Below are 19,783 nucleotides of genomic sequence, written 5' to 3' on the forward strand. Positions count from 1 at the left end.
TGTCATCGTTGACGACGTTTACGCGAATTCTATAATGGCGCGGCGCCTCATGTTGTTGTTGTTGTTATCCTTGATGTTGACGGAGCTCTCGCTGTCATCGTCATTGGCCAATGGAGGACCGCGGAGCTTTGGCAATTGTCAGCTGCCTTCGGGCTCGTCTCAATCTCTGTCTCTCCAAGGGGGAAACTGAAAACCGTGCGCCTTACGATTTCTCAACGAATATTTTGACCGTCGTCGTCTTCGTCGTCACAGATCACTCGCTCTCGTCGGACCTCTCCGGGGAGGCGCGCGGGCCCGACGCTCCGCACCCGGCCGCTGCCACCACCGCCGCCGCCAACGGGCGGCCGCACGAGGCCGGCCCCGACTCGGAGCCGGCCCCCCGCGAGGCCGAGGGGACCCTCGCCGCTCTCCCCGAGCCCGGTCTCGACCTCCCGCTCAACCTGAGCGAGCAGCGCAGGGCTCGCTGCGGCGCCGCCGCTCGCCTTCCCCTCCCTCTCGGCCTCCCTCCTCCTCCGCCTCCGCCGCCGCCGCCGCCGCCTCCGCTGTCCCAGCCGATCGCCAGGGCGAAGGCCGAGGAGGCCGAGCTGGAGATGGACACGGACGCCGCGTCCGAGACGGAGGCCGCGTCGGAGCCGGCGCGGGTCCGGGCCAGGCACGGGGCGACGGTGAAGGTGGAGAGGGACAAGGACCACGACGTGAGCAGGGTGAGAGTGCACGTTGCCGCCGCCGGTGGGGGGGGGGGGGGGTCGATGGGGGGCTGGGGTGGAAGCCCATGGGAGTGCAGGTGGGGAGCGTCACCACGATGTTTGTGCGACATTTTCGTGTTTGTGATGAGACACAGTTGTCTTTGCTCTAGTTTCTATTTGCTTCATTGCTGTACAGTTCTTTATGTTATTTGTTTATTTGGTGAGCCAGGTCACCCTTGAAAATGAGACTACCCTGGTCTCTTTAATTCTCCAAATTAACAAACCCGGTGGCCGGGTTCGTAGCAGGCGGCGCGCTAACCGCTACTGATCCCCGCATACACACAGCCACAAAAAGACAAAGATCCCCCGTATAGCCTCAGCAGACTGTAGTGGCAAGTTCTGTAAGCACCTATAAAGGCCGGCACGGCACACAAGGTGGTGGGTGGCCAACACCACGCCCGGCCGCCTTGATCTCCCCAGTGGCGATGTTTACACATCACACCAGGTACTCATTTGAGGCTGAGTCGACCTAGGGGAGGCCCAGGACCGGTTCAGATAATCATCGCTGGTGTTGGCCGTGAGTGGGAATCGAACTCGGGTGGCCAGGTTCGTCGCGCAGCGTAGCGCTAACCGCCACACCACCGCTCCCCACCTACACACAGCCACGCTCACTCACCCAGCCACGCACACCGCACAAAACACACCCACGCATTCACATACCCGCACGCACCTCTGAGAACCCCACCTACTCTGCCACAGGAATTATCGGCCGCCCTCTCCTGATTTTTCCCCAACGTGCGTTTGTTCGCTGCGCACGACGCCACGTCAAACTGACACAGCCCTTGCACCGATGGGCGGGCGGTGAACCCGACCAGGCTTTTGTGTGCTCGTTGCACCGTTGAGTGGGACTTGTCATCATTTTTGTTTCCTCCTGCCACCGCCGCCCACCCACCCACCCCCCAGGGGAGTTGTGCATTAATGTGCTCCTTACGCAGGCATGTTTCCCTCGAACTCGTTAGGGACACACCAGTACGATTCAGCTGCCTCGTTAAAGCGTGCATCTGTGTGCGCGTGCGCGCGCGTGCGTCTGTGTGCAAACATCGCCACTGGGGAGGCGAAGTTTGGCGGGCGTGTGGCTGGCCACCCACCCCCTCGTGTACCGCGCCGGCCTTCATAGGTGCTGCTCGCTTACAGCACTTGCCGCAACATTACGTTCAGGCCTATACGCGGGGGATCTTTTTGCGCACGGAGAGCGGAGGCACGATGGTTAGCGCAATGCGCTACAAACTCGGCGGCTTGAGTTTGATTACCACTCTCAAGTCAAGTGGAGCAGTCCGGGACCTCCCCTAGGTCGACTCAGCCTCAAATGAGTCGGTGATGCAGTGTGTAAACATCAGCATTGGGGAGACAAAAGCGAACGAGGTACTGTCCTGGCCACCCCAACTCCCTCGTGAGTCGTGTTGACCTTAATAGGTGCTCACCAACAGCACTTGCCACTCGTCTATTCAAGGCTATATGGAGAATCTTTATCTTCGTATTATGTTAAAAGGTGTCTCAAAGATGCTACTCGTGTTGAGGCAGGGCGGTAGCCGGCACGTCAGCGGTGTGCTGCGGTTTGCTCTGCTGAGACGGCGAATGAAGGGAGAGGCACGTGGGGTTACCCAGTCAGCGGCACGTGGGGTTACCGAGTCAGAGACACGCGGGGTTACCCAGTCAGAGGCACGTGGGGTTACCCAGTCAGAGGCACGTGGGGTTACCGAGTCATAGGCACGCGGGGTTACCCAGTCAGAGGCACGCGGGGTTACCCTGTCAGAGGCACGTGGGGTTACCGAGTCAGAGACACGCGGAGTTACCAAGTCAGAGACACGTGGGGTTACCCAGTCAGAGGCACGCGGGGTTACCCTGTCAGAGGCACGTGGGGTTACCGAGTCAGAGGCACGCGGGGTTACCCTGTCAGAGGCACGTGGGGTTACCCAGTCAGAGACACGTGGGGATACCCAGTCAGAGGCACGTGGGGTTACCGAGTCAGAGGCACGCGGGGTTACCCTGTCAGAGGCACGTGGGGTTACCGAGTCAGAGACACGTGGGGATACCCAGTCAGAGGCACGTGGGGTTACCCTGTCAGAGGCACGTGGGGTTACCGAGTCAGAGACACGCGGAGTTACCAAGTCAGAGACACGTGGGGTTACCCAGTCAGAGACACGTGGGGTTACCGAGTCAGAGACACGCGGGGTTACCCAGTCAGAGGCATGTGGGGTTACCCAGTCAGAGGCACGTGGGGTTACCGAATCAGAGGCACGCGGGGTTACCCAGTCAGAGGCACGCGGTGTTACCCTGTCAGAGGCACGTGGGGTTACCGAGTCAGAGACACGCGGAGTTACCAAGTCAGAGACACGTGGGGTTACCCAGTCAGAGGCACGCGGGGTTACCCTGTCAGAGGCACGTGGGGTTACCGAGTCAGAGGCACGCGGGGTTACCCTGTCAGAGGCACGTGGGGTTACCCAGTCAGAGACACGTGGGGATACCCAGTCAGAGGCACGTGGGGTTACCGAGTCAGAGGCACGCGGGGTTACCCTGTCAGAGGCACTTGGGGTTACCGAGTCAGAGACACGTGGGGATACCCAGTCAGAGGCACGTGGGGTTACCCTGTCAGAGGCACGTGGGGTTACCGAGTCAGAGACACGCGGAGTTACCAAGTCAGAGACACGTGGGGTTACCCAGTCAGAGACACGTGGGGTTACCGAGTCAGAGAAACGCGGGGTTACCCAGTCAGAGACGTGGGGTTACCGAGTCAGAGACACGCGGGGTTACCCAGTCAGAGGCACGTGGGGTTACCCAGTCAGAGGCACGTAGGGTTACTGAGTCAGAGACACGCGGGGTTACCCAGTCAGAGGCACGCGGGGTTACCCAGTCAGAGACACGTGGGGTTACCCAGTCAGAGGCACGTGGGGTTACCCAGTCAGAGGCACGCGGGGTTACCGAGTCAGAGACATGTAGGGTTACCCAGTCAGAGACACGCGGGGTTACCCAGTCAGAGACACGAGGGGTTACCCAGTCAGAGGCACGCGGGGTTACCCAGTCAGATACACGTGGGGTTACCCAGTCAGATACACGAGGGGTTACCCAGTCAGAGGCACGCGGGGTTACCCAGTCAGAGACACGTGGGGATACCCAGTCAGAGACACGCGGGGTTACCCAGTCAGAGGCACGTAGGGTTACCGAGTCAGAGACACGCGGGGTTACCCAGTCAGAGGCACGCGGGGTTACCCAGTCAGAGACACGTGGGGTTACCTAGTCAGAGACACGAGGAGTTATCCAGTCAGAGGCACGTGGGGTTACCCAGTCAGAGACACGTGGGGTTACCCAGTCAGAGACATGTGGGGTTACCGAGTCAGAGACACGCGGGGTTACCCAGTCAGAGACATGCGGGGTTACCCAGTCAGAGACACGTGGGGTTACCGAGTCAGAGACACGCGGGGTTACCCAGTTAGAGACACGCGGGGTTACCCAGTCAGAGACACGTGGGGTTACCGAGTCAGAGACACGAGGGGTTACCCAGTCAGAGACACGCGGGGTTACCCAGTCAGAGACACGTGGGGTTACCGAGTCAGATACACGCGGGGTTACCCAGTCAGAGACACGTGGGGTTACCCAGTCAGAGACACGCGGGGTTACCCAGTCAGAGACACGTGGGGTTACCGAGTCAGAGACACGCGGGGTTACCGAGTCAGAGACACGCGGGGTTACCCAGTCAGAGGCATGCGGGGTTACCCAGTCAGAGGCTTGCGGGGTTACCCAGTCAGAGACACGTGGGGTTACCCAGTCAGAGACACGCGGGGTTACCCAGTCAGAGGCACGCGGGGTTACCCAGTCAGAGACACGAGGGGTTACCCAGTCAGAGGCACGTGGGGTTACCCAGTCAGAGGCACGTGGGGTTACCCAGTCGGAGGCACGCGGGGTTACCCAGTCAGAGGCACGCGGGGTTACCCAGTCAGAGACACGTGGGGTTACCGAGTCAGAGGCACGTGGGGTTACCCAGTCAGAGGCACGTGGGGTTACCCAGTCAGAGGCACGTGGGGTTACCGAGTCAGAGGCACGTGGGGTTACCGAGTCAGAGACACGTGGGGTTACCCAGTCAGAGGCACGCGGGGTTACCCAGTCAGAGGCACGCGGGGTTACCCAGTCAGAGACACGCAGGGTTACCGAGTCGGCGAGCGGAGACCACGGACTGCTGGGGGTAATGTCAGGGAGTGGGGGTGCAGGAGAGGGAGTGGATGAGAGGGAGTGGGGGTGGAGGAGAGGGAGTGGGGGTGCAGGAGAGGGAGTGGGGGTGGAGGAGAGGGAGTGAGGGTGCAGGAGAGGGGGTGGGGGTGCAGGAGAGGGGGTGGGGGTGGAGGAGAGGGAGTGGGGGTGCAGGAGAGGGAATGGGGGTGGAGGAGAGGGAGTGGGGGTGGAGGAGAGGGAGTGGGGGTGGAGGAGAGGGAGTGGGGGTGCAGGAGAGGGAGTGGGGGTGCAGGAGAGGGAGTGGGGGTGCAGGAGAGGGGGTGGGGGTGGAGGAGAGGGATTGGGGGTGCTGGAGAGGGAGTGGGGGTGCAGGAGAGGGAGTGGGGGTGCAGGAGAGGGAGTGGGGGTTCAGGAGAGGGGGTGGGGGTGGAGGAGAGGGGGTGGGGGTGGAGGAGAGGGAGTGGGGGTGCAGGAGAGGGAGTGGGGGTGCACGAGAGGGAGTGGGGGTGCAGGAGAGGGGGTGGGGGTGGAGGAGAGGGAGTGGGGGTGCAGGAGAGGGAGTGGGGTGCAGGAGAGGGAGTGGGGTGCAGGAGAGGGAGTGGGGGTGCAGGAGAGGGAGTGGGGGTGGAGGAGAGGGAGTGGGGGTGCAGGAGAGGGAGTGGGGGTGCAGGAGAGGGAGTGGGGGTGGAGGAGAGGGAGTGGGGGTGGAGGAGAGGGAGTGGGGGTGGAGGAGAGGGAGTGGGGGTGGAGGAGAGGGAGTGGGGGTGCAGGAGAGGGAGTGGGGGTGCAGGAGAGGGGGTGGGGGTGCAGGAGAGGGAGTGGGGGTGGAGGAGAGGGAGTGGGGGTGGAGGAGAGGGGGTGGGGGTGGAGGAGAGGGAGTGGGGGTGGAGGAGAGGGAGTGGGGGTGGAGGAGAGGGAGTGGGGGTGGAGGAGAGGGAGTGGGGGTGGAGGAGAGGGAGTGGGGGTGGAGGAGAGGGAGTGGGGGTGCAGGAGAGGGGGTGGGGGTGGAGGAGAGGGAGTGGGGGTGCAGGAGAGGGAGTGGGGGTGGAGGAGAGGGAGTGGGGGTGGAGGAGAGGGAGTGGGGGTGCAGGAGAGGGAGTGGGGGTGGAGGAGAGGGAGTGGGGGTGGAGGAGAGGGAGTGGAGGAGAGGGAGTGGGGGTTGAGGAGAGGGAGTGGGGGTGGAGGAGAGGGGGTGGGGGTGGAGGAGAGGGAGTGGGGGTGCAGGAGAGGGAGTGGGGTGGAGGAGAGGGAGTGGGGGTGGAGGAGAGGGAGTGGGGGTGGAGGAGAGGGAGTGGGGGTGGAGGAGAGGGAGTGGGGTGGAGGAGAGGGAGTGGGGGTTGAGGAGAGGGAGTGGGGGTGCAGGAGAGGGGGGGGGGGGTGCAGGAGAGGGAGTGGGGGTGGAGGAGTGGGGGTGGAGGAGAGGGGGTGGAGGAGAGGGGGTGGAGGAGAGGGAGTGGGGGTGGTGGAGAGGGAGTGGGGGTGGAGGAGAGGGAGTGGGGGTTGAGGAGAAGGAGTGGGGTGGAGCAGAGGGTGTGGGGGTGGAGGAGAGGGAGTGGGGGTGGAGCAGAGGGGGTGGGGGTGGAGGAGAGGGAGTGGGGGTGGAGGAGAGGGGGTGGGGGTGGAGGAGAGGGAGTGGGGGTGCAGGAGAGGGGGTGGGGGTGGAGGAGAGGGGGTGGGGGTGCAGGAGAGGGGGTGGGGGTGCAGGAGAGGGGGTGGGGGTGGAGGAGAGGGGGTGGGGGTGGAGGAGAGGGGGTGGGGGTGGAGGAGAGGGGGTGGGGGTGCAGGAGAGGGGGTGGGGGTGGAGGAGAGGGAGTGGGGGTGGAGGAGAGGGGGTGGGGGTGAAGGAGAGGGGGTGGGGGTGGAGGAGAGGGAGTGGGGGTGGAGGAGAGGGGGTGGGGGTGAAGGAGAGGGGGTGGGGGTGGAGGAGAGGGAGTGGGGGTGGAGGAGAGGGGGTGGGGGTGAAGGAGAGGGGGTGGGGGTGCAGGAGAGGGAGTGGGATGTGTGTTGTGCTTGAGGCCTGCATTGTTCTTGGTGCCGAATCCCAGCAGGTGCACCTGGGTCGGGTGGTGGGGGGGCAGGAGGGGAAGATGAACCTGTCCGGCTGCTCGCGCGCGTTGCGTGGCGGCTGCACCCCAGGAGGGAGCGGGCGTCCTGAGCAGCATCGGCGGCGGCGCGTCCTGAAGCGTGCCCTGACGGCGTGGGGCTGCTGCATTGATTTAACGACCTTGGCGCTAATTACAGGGGTGCACGCGCCGTGCGCCTCCTCCCACAAGGCAGTCCCCCTCCCGCCCTTCTCCGCCTGAGCTTCACCCGCTCCTTCACACCCCCCTCTGCTCTGGGGGGGGGGCAGGGTGGCTCAGAGAGTGAGGGGAAGATGGAGGAAGAGGAGGCGTCTGGTTGTGTAGGGGGGGGGGGGGTTGGCAGCAGAGACTGAGCGGGGAGGCGAGTGGGAGGGGAGCTGCAGTTTGCGGAGCGTGTCGTGGGTGGCGGGCGTCACCAGCGAGCAGAGTGCCGGGAGACGGCCCGGCAAGAAGGATCACCACCACCACCACCACGCGTCCTGCGCCCATGCTTGGGCGATTCCTCCCCGTGCATCATCCGCGTCACGGACGTGCCAGCTGGGGGCACTCGAGTCTCTGTAGCCAGACACCCCTCCGCCCTCCCCCGTCCTCGAGTCTCCTTACAAAGCGGAGTAGGGGGGGGAGTGGGGGGGGGGGCAGCGCGACGGGATAACGAGCCCATTCAGAGGCTCGCCAGCCTGGCCCCCCAAACCAACGCCAAACCTCCCCCTACCCCCTCCCCAAACTACCAGCGGAGCACACAAAACCCTGTGCGGTCTCCGTTCGTCCGACCCGTCACCGTCGTCGTCTGTGTGCCGCGTGGAGGCCCGCGTGCGCGCCGCGTGCGTGCCGGTGTTGTTGCGCGGCGGGCGCGGCGCGGAGGCGGTCTCCTCCGCGATTTTAACGAAGCTCCCTCGGCCGTGCCGTTTAATTGCCGCGCGATTTCGGGGGACGCGCAGACGTGGGGGGGGGGGGGGGGTTGGTGGGGCTGGAAATTAGCTGCCGCCTTCTGCCTCGCCCGCCCGCCGCTCGCTGTCAGGTGGCGGACACGCGCCGCCGTGCGCGCCGCGTAATTTCCAGCTCGTCTCATTAGCGGCGGCGGCATTGCCCCACCCCTCCCACCACCTTCCAGCCTCCCACTCTTCCCCTGTAAACGTGAGCACCAGGAGCCGCTCGTGACGCTGGCCAGCCGGCGGCTCCCGGCGAGCTGCCCCACGGCACTCGTCTCATTCTCCCACGTTGGGAGCGTGCACGGGGGGGACGCTGGGGAGAAACGCGTCCGAAGTGCGCCTCTGTGCGCGCTTATCTCGCCGTACGCGCAGAGAGCGTTACGAGCCCGGCGACACGACTTCCATTCTTGGCCACGGCCACCGTAAGTGGCGAGTGTTATCCGACACGATCCTGGGTCTCTCCTAGGTTGACTCAGCCTTCAATCAATACCTGTTGCGGGGAGTGGAGACGGCACTGGGACACGCCGCCGCCTCATGCGCCGTGCCGTCCTTAATAGGTGCTCGCTAACAGCACTTTCCCCAGCATTGTGTCGGCGAGATGGGGGGGATTGTTGTATGTCTGTGTATACTCTAAGTAAAATAAATAACTTAAAGTTCTTCATTCCACTGCTGGATGAAAGCCTCCCACACAGTGCCGGTGATGGGGGTCGTTTGTCCATTCTTCACCGTGCTGGTCAGAAACATGTGAAAACCAAAAAATCGTTGAATTTGGGCTGTGGCAATTATGGCCCAGAGGTTGATCGGCATGTCTAATGGGGGGCAGGGTTAGCCTAGAATTCTACATAGATCGAAGTCCGCCGAGTGTGACGCTATAGCCATTAGAAAACGGGCAAAGCCCACTGTCAGTTACCACATATAAATCTACATAAACAGATGGGGAATGTAGAATGGAAATCTGTAAAAGTTAATGTGGCAAAAAATCACATCATCATGGAAAATATTAAATTGCAATGCATTGTCTCAAGGATACGAGCTGTTTATGCCTTGGGCATTTATATATATATATATTTTCTTTCTGCTTCTAGCCTCGCGTAGGATCATCTACAAACTGTTGAAAAAGCAATTAGCAACCACGTCGAGATTGGTCAAGTTTTTTTTGTTGGTGGGGGCGGGGGGCGGGATCTCTTGCGAACGTTCCGGCGATGTTTTTGAGCCCCGCACGCCGTCGCACCCTCAAGCTGCACGTTCCCCCCTCTAGGCAATTATCGGCTGCAGGATCCTCGCTCGCTCGCTCGCTCACTGGCTCATCCTCGCTCGCTCATCCTCGCTCTCATCCTCGCTCGCTCATTCTCGCTCGCTCATTCTCGCTCGCTCATTCTCGCTCGCTCATTCTCGCTCGCTCATTCTCGCTCGCTCATTCTCGCTGGCTCATCCTCGCTCGCTTATTCTCGCGTGATCGCCCGCTTATTAATGACGGGGCCTCGCCAAGCGCCGGAGCTGTTGGGTTTATAAAGTAAAACAATAATAACAAGAATAATAATAAATGGAAACCCTGGGAACACAGGGAACTGCGGAGGCTTTGAAATTGGATGTTCCCGAATCCATTTCTCATTTCCTGTGTTTTGGACAAAGGTTTTGTTACATCAAAGATTCGACGTGTATTTCGTTATGCGAGGAGCGGCGGTTGGCTCGGTGGATTCCCCACCGCGCTACGATTCCCCGGCCGTGGCTAACAACAGTGGTGAGCAATATCTCCCAACGGGGTCCCAGGGTCCAACCGGCGTGGTGAAGTATGGTCAAACAACGATTGCCTTGATAGTACAGGATATTGACGAAGGGATGCGAGTTATTATTATCATTATTGAAATGTATTTACCGATAGATGTTATTGCAGTATGCTCGTAATTATACTATGCAAAAAGGGAGAGCATGCCCAAGCTCTTGAGAGGCTGCAGTGATCGGGTGGAATTATAATTGTGCCCGATGACCTCCACTGCTTACCGGGTTCGACAAATCTGCACGGATCAGACAAGGCCTCATCACAACAACACCGTTCCGGCAGGCGTCCCGCGCCGCTGCGATGTTCCTGCTCCGTGGAGAATAAGTCTGAGGCACCTCTGACGTCAAACACGTAATCTCCTTAACGCGCCGGGCTAAGTTGCACTCCGCGTGAACCACATGGCTTCATAAACCACCAGGAGCCGACTGACCAACGGTCGCTCGTTTGAAAGATCTCTGAAATAGACTTCCATTTTTGAGCCTAATCTTTACATTTTCATATTAACAAGAATAATAATAATTCTAAGCCCTTTTTCCAGTCTACTGCTGGATGAAGGCCTCACAATGCCGCGTCGGTTGTGGGCGTTTGACCATACTTCACCGTGCTGGTCAGTGCAGTATGGTGAAGGGGGGGCCCCCAAAACTAGTTCAGAAATCACACGCCACCGATGTTGGCCGTGGCTGGGAATCAAAATCGTTGGGTTCATGGCGCAGCGCGTGGTCCACTGCCGTGACATCATCACCGCTCCACCCCACGTGTTTGCCCCATACGGACATAAACCGTCGCGGATTAGGGGCACGCTTGCTGTTTGTCGTCCGACTGCGCACGTGCAGGTTCCACACGTTGGACTCCCCAGGTGGAGACGGATGCTTTCGATGGATTCTGAGAGATGGTGATGGCTTGGGGAGGAAGCCTCCATGCAGCAGTTGATAGATCACGGCTGATGGTGACTTTACCAGATATATTCTGCCCATGTTTGGTCCGCTGTCGGGGGCTGTTTCATGCCGCGTAATTGTTTGTTACTCAAACTCAAATGATTTGCTGCCTTTATCTTTTTATGGCATTGACATGCGTGGAAAGTATTTTAATGACATGCGTATTATTTCTTGATATTTGGCATAATTATATCAATTACTGTACTGTGAACATGTAATTGTAAGAGCTGTTTAATATCGCAAGGTTTTTCTTACAACTGAGATTTCATACCTGAAACACTTCTAATGCAACCAAGATGACAGAAGAGTAAGGCAGACTCCAGGTAGCTCTCTTCACCAAGACTGCCACCTTCCTGAAGGCAAAATAAAAACATAAAAAACCGTACCTCCGTAAAAAACGCGCAATTCTCACGACTCTACGTTATTCCACACACTTTATCCGCCGAGCACCGCGACAAGGAAAGACCATCACAGGTCGCCTGCAGAGAAATCTTTGACACTCCGGACACAGCGATGGGGTTAGCATCGCTTTCCTCAAACATTGAGCGCCTGGCGTCTATGGGACATCGTTGCCGCCCTCCCTCTCGGCTCAACGTTTGAGAAACCCGTCCGGGCGGGCGGGCGGGCGTGACGCCGGCCCCTGGCGCGCGTGGGAGGACAGTGCTGCCGCGGCGCTCACTTCTTTCCGTACCCCGCAGCCAGCAGTCAGGACCAAGGGCATACGGGCGTTCATCGTCAGGCTTGACCTTCGCCGGCGCAGGTGAAGCGGCGTGATTTTTGGGATGAGTTTCAGTCGCCGTGTGGATCGCCGCCCGTTTCGCTCGCACCCTCGGAGGGGAGCAGGAGGAGGTGGCGGCGGCCGTCGCTGTGCGGCGAACGTGTCGCGGCTTGCTCCCTGCGCCTCGTGATCCCGTCACGAATCGGGGGTCACGATTTCAAGAATATATATTTTTTCCGGACTCATTTGTAGATTTTCTGCTCTTTTCTGTTTCGTTTGTACAGTTTTGTTTGCTCCGTCAGCCTACAAATATAGTTGGTATGTAATTTGCATAAATAATCGTCTTTCTCATCCACATCACCACGTATTGGGTGGAGTGGTTTGTGCAGTGGTTAGCGCACTGCGTTGTGAACCCGGCGACTTGAATCCGATTCCTGGCCATGGCCAATACCAGTGGCGAGCGATACCTATCCATCATTACAAAGCGACTATGCAGTCAGTTTTTTAACAATCACATTTTGGACCTTCACTCGGTATTTCTGCTCAGCACCTTTGTTATGCCAGGTCCGCGGATGATTGATTGATGCTGCAGGCCCTGTTTTGCAGCGCCAGTCCCCGTAATCCAATGAATTTTAATTATCGCAGTGTCTCCCCTATAATGTTTTTGTCAAAGGTGTTAATTCTGGACTTTTGAACAGCCCATCTCACCCATCAAAGATGCCCCAGAGATTGCAGCAAATGCTCCACTGGAACAAAATAAGGCCTTTTGATGTACGTGAAAGGCAAAAAAAAAATGACAATTTGAGCGACGTAATTTTTTTAAATAATGTATATGTATCAAGTCAGTGTTACGTGTCTCTGTGCCCAAACCAGCATTATAGTGGCACATATTTCTACTTTCAGCCCTGCACCGATGGTGCAAATTCCACAATTTCCAGTGCCAGGACCAGTCTCTCCAATAGGACAATGAACGTTGACCAGGATTCAAATGAATACGTGAATCGAATTTTCCAAATACTCCCTGAGCTTTAAAAATTCCATGCAGAAAACATATTGCGTAAGGATCTCTTAAAACGTCTGGCGCTCGAATAAAAATAAGAATTTCAACTTTGCTCTGCACAGGGTGGCACAGAACGTTGGCTGCAGGCCAAAGGCTGCAACGCCTCGAACTGCCAGGGGTTTAAAAACACAAATACCGAGAGAGAGATTGCTTCGCGGCGAAACGACAAGGCCAAATGTCTGCCAGCAAGCGGAAACGAGTGGATAATTTTTTAGCCGTGGCTAAATTGACAGTATCCTGAAATGTCGCTAACCAACATATATTTAATATTCACTTATTATTTATGTTGTTATATATATGCGTGAGATAAAGCATGCCAGTTTTGGTGGAACACTGTACAATCCTCTGGACAGTTCAGTCGTCACTTTTTTTTTTAATGCTCTCTCGATCTGCCTTCCTCTCAACAGATGCCCCTCTTCATGGCCAATGCCATCGCGTGGATTATCACGGGTTTTTTTGTTGTGTTTTCTTTCTTTCCAGGACACCCACCTCGATTGTCTAAACATTTCCTCCATTAGCATTAACCGGGCTCAGCAGGCACTTGTCCCAACGCAGCCACCGCGGTTCATTGTTCATAAACCCCTGGGGCCCAGCGGGTGGAGGATGTAGGAGAAGGCCCTGGGACGACCGTGGGCGGTGGTGGAGAGCTGGGGGTAGGGGCGGTGGGAAGCATTGGGGGCCGGGGGTTTTGAATCCCAAGTGGGAATCTCTGATGAGGTCCCCAACCACTTGCAAACACTTTTCCCTGCAGCTGTAAACACACACACGCACACGCGCGTGTGTGCGATATTGTATATATATTTTTATATATAGTGTTTGAGCGACCATAGCCCCACGCGCTAGCGGCTCGTCCGTGGCTGCGAGGTTTTTTTGCCGGCTTTGTGAACTCCCGCTATGGAGTAGGGATATCCAGTGAACTCCGTTTCGGGTTTTCCACCCAAGATATCCGCGTGGCCTACCAGCAGAACAGGTCTGGTGATAGCCCGGCAGTAGTAGTGGCGGCAGCGGCAGCAGCCACTCGTGCATTCAGCATCGCCTTTTTCCCGATGTACAAATTCATTAATCCACCCGCTCATTCGTCAGTCAGCTGTAATTACAAAATCCGAGCCAGAGTTCACTGCCGACCTTAGCTGGAGTTGTGTCCCTGTGGTGCCGGGCCCCGTGGTTTGTAATGTGCATAACAAATACGGCAGTGCGCCGTTTAACCAGGAAAGGTCCTTGAAGTTGTTAGAATGTTTACAATGGGGTCCTGAAAAGAAACGAATACTTATATATTTATTACTGCCCGTTGTTAATCCGCTAATGGATGAAGGTCTACCCGTGCCACGTTGGTCACAGGGGTTGTTTGACCATACTTCACCACGCTGAGCAGGAGCGGGTTAGTGACCGGGGCTGCAACGGGCTCAGTTCAGATGTCACTCGCCACTGGTGACACAGTGCGCTAACAAATGCGCCACCACTCCACCCCTATACCATCATAATTTTACTTCATTTCTCAAGGTGAGACCTCAAAAAGGTGATTCTCTTGCTAGGGTGCTGGGGTCAACAGGCGACTGGACCCACAGCGCGATTGCAGAGCTAAAATAGAGAGCTGGGACAGATGAATTCCGAAGGTCTCCCAGCTCAACAATCTTGAACAAACTTAAAAAAATTTCAATTGTCTTTTTTTTCTGCTGCTGCTGCCGTACACATACTGAGTGTGCGTGCGTGGATAAAAGCGTGTGCAGCCGTGGAGATGAGGCCGGCTTGGCTGAGCTTTAATCAAATTAACACGAATCCTGCCACCGCCGCCGCTGCTGCTGCTGTTGCCGGCTTGGCGTGCTGAGGTGTGGCCGTAATTCGGTTCGGGCTGGCGGGGGGTGGGGGTCACTGACACAGTCAGCGCCTCGCCTCGGCTTTTAATCATCAGCTTCTCAGGCGAGCGTCGCGGGGGGGTGGCGTAGGGTGGGGTGGGGTGCGGTGGAGGCAGCGTAAATGGGGCCGGGTGGATGGGGAGGCACGGGTTAGGGATGGGGTGCGGAGGGATGGGGAGGCACAGGGAAGGACGGGGGGGAGGCATGGGGAGTGTGGGTGTTAGGATGGACGAGGGGGTGGGTGATGTGGCACTGAGCCGGGCTGGGTGGTGGGGAAGAGAGAACATGAGAGAGACACAGAGAGAGAGGGAGGAGTGTGTGTACCGTGCATGTTTGAGTCTGCCAAGGGCAGGTTTTTTTTGGCAACGGTGCAATGCTCCGGGCAGGAATATACGGAGCTGACGTGCCCACGTTTACAGCCCACCATTGGATGCAGACTTTCCCACGGAGTGCCGGTAATGGAGGTTGTTTGAGACCATACTTCACCACGCCGGTCAGCGCAAGTTGGGGAGGAGGGTGGGGGCTAGGAGCGGTTCGGATACAACGCGTCATTGATGCCAGCCGTGGCTGAGAATTGAACTCCGGTGGCCGGGCTCACAGCGCCACCGCTCTCCCACTGTGCCGCGTCTGAACTCGACCATGTGCATTGAGAGCTCTGCTCGCGGCAGCAATTTGCTTTTGAGCGTGCGGGGCATTCGAGGGGCATACCCATCATTGCCCTTCAGTAGCTAAGAAGCAACGATTCTCGCACGGCGCGTGAGGAGGTGCCAATGACGTTGGGGGCACTCAATTATTGGAAGGCTGCAGTGGGGCGCCCCCCCCCCCCCCAGGTTGATGGCAGTCAATTGTACGTGACGCTCGCCACGGAGATGGAGCCAGGGCTCCGTGCCTCCACGATGTGCCCTCTCTCCGCTGCCTGGCCCCACACCAACACAATCGCCTGGGCAATGGCCAAAGCCCATTGTTCCATCCCTGTACAGGCACCGACTCCCACGGCGACACGCTCACCCACACACGCCCGAGTCTTGATTAGCCGCACACGTTCAGCTCCACGTTTCTCTTACGCTGGCTGCTGCGATTTTTTCGGAAGCGCAAGTGAGATTCACAGCAAATCCAATAGCGTGGCGCGTGAATTATAAACTGGCGGTGATGAGCAATTGCTGAGAAATGTGCGTCGTCTTACAGAATGAACTGCTGCATAGAGTCATGTGTCGCGGGCTACGTTGGTGAGTCCTCAGGAAAAGACAACCCAAGCCCGGAATTCCTGAGCGTCTTCAAATGTGAGGATGCAAATTATCCTCATTCGCGGTTGACAATGCGTCTTCCTCTTGCGCCGCATCTGGCAGTTCACAGGAAGCTGTAGGACGCGTGGCTTTAGGGGACCTCATTCAAATCCTATAATCAATGCAGCTGGCTGCTGCTGGTCATTCCTTTCCAGGAGTCACATGCTCAGGAATCCTATGACGTGACATGAACATTGCATTAAGATTTTTACTCCATTTAGCTAATTTGCAGCAGAGCACGGGAGAAAGTGTAGCGTGTGAATAAAGAAAAATCACCGAACGTGATCTCAGAATGCGATCTGTAATATTTCCTTCTGCGGGCCGCTCTCTCACGTGGGGTTGCACTGCTCTGCCAGAGTTCTGAACGGACACTTCATGACACATCGCGAAAAAGACAGAAAACAACAACGCAGTGTGGAAACACGCTTCCGCATGCAACAAGCATGCTGGTGTTCTAGGGCCTTAAGATTCTGCGCACAGCAGCAGAGGCACGAGCCGTTCCACAAACCCACGCGTCCGCCGCCGCAGCACGCGGCCGTGGAGAGGAATCCGCGATTGGCCGGCTGCGCTGTCACGTTCCCAGCCGAGTAAGGCGCTTTGATTTCCTGCTCCTCCTGTCCGCCGTGGTATTTGGCAGCGCAGTTTTGCGAACGCGGTGGGGGGGGCGGTGCGGTGGGGTGGGGGTGACATCGCGCCACGCCGGCGCCTCTGACCCATTTATCGGTCACGTGGCAGCACCGGGCGACTGTGACAAAGCCCCTCTGCGGAATCGCTCGCGCGCCCCGCCTGACTGAGAGGGATGGGGGTGCCGCCGCGGTCGATGAGGCCGCGGCGACGCGTCCACGGGAATTGCGCGATTGATTCGGGCGACCGGGACCTCCGGTTTCACTTCCCGGCCACGAGGCGCGACGAGCCGAATTTATTCGCGGATGGATTTCGGGAGAGCCGCGCGTGCCGGATGAAGGTCTCCCCGGTGCCGTGGCAGCTATGGGGATTGCTTGACCGTACTTCATCATGCTGGTCAGCACTGGGATGGTGAAACGGGGCCCACAACTGGTTTGGATCACCCACCAGTGGTCAGGAATGAAATTTCAGGTCGCCGGTTTCATAGTCCCGTGTGAGAAAGCCCCGTGTGAGAAAGCACTGCGCCGCGCAACTTTACTTTTCAAGGGAGAGGCATGAAATGATGCACTGGCTAGAATTGAAATGGACACACGAATCGAATTTTGCGGATGATAATTTATTATTTTAACTTGCACACTTTTCCGTCTCGTGCAGTTGGTTCTCACACCCCTGCAGCCACTTAGAGGCATTGCTGTACATTCATCACAACAATGGCGGCCACGTTTAAATCGTTACCCCCAATTTGTGACAATTAAAAAGGTCGGGGTTAAGTAATCCTGCCGAGAAGCACTTCTCGAGAGTCCGTTGAAATTTCCGATGAAATTGGCGAACTGCGCGCGCGGTCAGCGCCCCTGGCGGAGTCGTCGGTCCTCGCCGCGAGCGGTTATCTCGGCACCGCCCCTCGCCCCTCGCTCGCCAAGCAGCCGCTGGGGATTTGTGGCAGTGGCGAGCGACGTCCAAAGGGATCGTTGCCGGGCCAACCTTTCAACACCCCGCGCTGCTGACCCCAGGGTGGTGAAGTACGGCAAGGGGCCATCCATTTAGTACGTACGCATGGAGAAGGGTTAACCCAAATGCTTACGCTTGCATATGGGGGGGGTTTACTATGTACGTAAGCATAGGTGGTGGACTATCAGTTTGCTTAAACGCGTTAATATTATTATCCTTGATTGTTTCTGCGTGGATTAAATATCGGCCGTTCTATAGGATTCGGGGTGGGGGGGGTGTGCGTCAGGCATACGTACGCAGGTGGGGGGGGTGTAAAAAGTCTGTGTGCGTATGGGGGGGGGGTCAAGTTTTGACAGATTTTTGCGTACTACTAAAAAAATGGATCCCCGTAACAGGCACGGGGAGGAGGGATACATTGCAAGCGGTGGATTGACAAACGGTTGCAAATAAGTGTGGGCCGGGGAGCAAACGGGGCCCCTGTGTTCCCAGCCACGTCGAACGACCGCGCGTGGCGTGTGGACACGCGACGCGCCCCTATCGCCGTTTAGATTTTATTTCGCGAGGGCCCCAACAGCCTCCTCCCTGTGCAGGTCGCAGTCAGGACACCATTTCACTTCTCCATAAAATGGGTCAATAAGTTTATTTTTAGCCTCCAGGCTCCCAGTTCCCTATCGGTCCGGCAAATGATTTCTGCCGTAGCACCTGTTTGCTGCTCAGCTGAGTGTGGTGGAATTAAACTAAAGATAATGTCGTTGTTGTTGTTGTTGTCGTCCTGAGCTTCGTCGTTAATCGCGGGACGCTTTTCTTGTGAGGCCACCGCGGCCGTCTACCACGGGGGCGACTGTGTGCACGCGTTTCCCCCGTCTTGTGGGGAACGGAGGTGCAGCGATTAGCGCTACGCTGCGCTACCAACCCGGCGGCCCGGGTTCGATTCCCGCTCACGGCCACCACCAGTGACGATTATCTGAACCGGTCTTGGGCCTCCCCTAGGTCGACTCAGCCTCAAATTTGTACTTTGTGCGGTGTGTAAATATCGCCACTTGGGAGATGTGGCAGCCTTCGTAGGTGCTCGCTAACGGCGCTTGCTCCATACACTCTGTTAAAGGCTGCAATATCTTTGTCTTTGCCCCCCCCCCCATCACCGGCGTTTCCCGACATGGCCCCCCACTAGCGTAGCAGCCCTGCCTGCGACGACCCAGCGCAGGGTCGGGGACAGGAGGACCTCAAGGCCGGATCCTTGCACCACCGGGACCTTGGGCGAAGTTCCACGGCTTGGAGAGGCCTTCATCCCATAGTGCATCGATCGTGACTGACGATGATGATTGACGATGATGATGATTGATGATGATGATGACGTTCCGCCCCCATGCCCTCGTTCCTCCCTCAGTCCCCGCACAGGGGCATGGTGGCGGCCGCGGCTGCCGTGGCGGTGGTGGCGGCCGGATACGAGCTGCGGCGTCGGGAGGCGGTGGCCGCGGTGGCCGCGGTGGCGGCGGTGGCGGCGGTGGCGGACGACGCGTCGCCCGTGCGTGGCGGGGACGACGACGACGACGAGCACGACGAGGACGCGGAGAGGATGGGCGACGTCGAGGGCGCCGACCCCGAGAGGCTCAAGGCCTTCAACGTGAGTCTCCTGCCCGCTCGCTGGCCCGCTCGCTGGCCCGCTCGCTGGCCCGCTCGCTGGCCCACTCGCCCGCCCGCTCGTGCCCCCCACTCACCCCGACCCTCCCCTTTCCCGCTGAGTTCCTCCAACGGGGTGACCGTCACGGCGCGATTAGGCAGGGCTACAGAGGACGATCCTGAAACTGAACAGGAGCAGGGTGTTGGCGGCACGGATGGCTGGGGGATGGAAGTTCCAGACTATGGGGGCAGGGGGGGGGGGGGCAGCGGAGGAGGATGAACGTTACCTCCCACTTGTGCCGCCGACATCCCATGATGTGCCACACATTCCTAGCCCAGCGTCACTGCAATCCCACCTCCTCGAACCTCTTTATCGTCAAACTCTAATGATGTGTGAGCTCACTGAACACGACGCCACCCCCATCCCCTTCCTTTCCAGTCCTCGTTCTTTGATTTCAGATGCCTTCCTTTCCCCCGTGCTGTTTATTCCATCGCTCGCCTTGACAAAAAAAAAATAACGTCGCAAGAAGAATGAAGCCACGACGATCGTGAATTCCCAGCAGCCCCTATCGGCTGCGGCGCGGTGCATACGGACGCTCGCTTGTCGCGCGCCACATTCCGTGCCGTCAGGACGGACACGCGAACGTCCCGCGTAGGCGCGTGCGTGTCGCGCGCCGTCTCCGCAGGACGCTTTCACAAACACTTTAGCACAAAACGGCGAACGGAAATTTTCACTTCCCCCTCTCTCGGAGCGAGCTCCGAACGGTAGCGGCGGCGGCGGCGATTCGCGGCGCGGGCGACAGCATCGGCTGCAGCCCCCGGGAGCCGCGCGGCGGAAATTAGAAAGGAGCTGCGTCGTCGCGGGATGGGTGGCGAGAAAAAGAGGGGGGGGAGAGAGATGGGGGTGGAGGGGGAGGGGAGCGGGTGGCTGGGCCGGGGGCCGACGGGGAGGGTGGGGGGAGTTGCTGCTGCTGCTGCGGACGAGCGAGGAGACGACAGCGTGGGGATTGAGGGGGACAGGAGATGGAGGGGCGGGGGTGGA

The 19,783-nt window shown here is 58.5% G+C and overlaps 1 protein-coding gene across 1 annotated transcript in view; it reads left to right on the forward strand.

The window, feature by feature from the left end:
* LOC133347897 (nucleolar protein 4-like) overlaps positions 1–19,783 on the forward strand; it is a 146,405-nt gene that overhangs the window by 90,468 nt on the left and 36,154 nt on the right. Inside the window, exons 6-7 of the mRNA XM_061560632.1 lie at positions 253–704; positions 18,509–18,745. Of these exons, the coding sequence (XP_061416616.1) occupies positions 253–704; positions 18,509–18,745 (689 nt within the window). The remainder of the gene's footprint in view (positions 1–252; positions 705–18,508; positions 18,746–19,783) is intronic.

This window comes from Lethenteron reissneri, chromosome 26 (assembly GCF_015708825.2).
Source record: "Lethenteron reissneri isolate LAM-NWPU_2019-01 chromosome 26, ASM1570882v1, whole genome shotgun sequence".
In the NCBI taxonomy this organism is placed as follows: Eukaryota; Metazoa; Chordata; class Hyperoartia; order Petromyzontiformes; family Petromyzontidae; genus Lethenteron; species Lethenteron reissneri.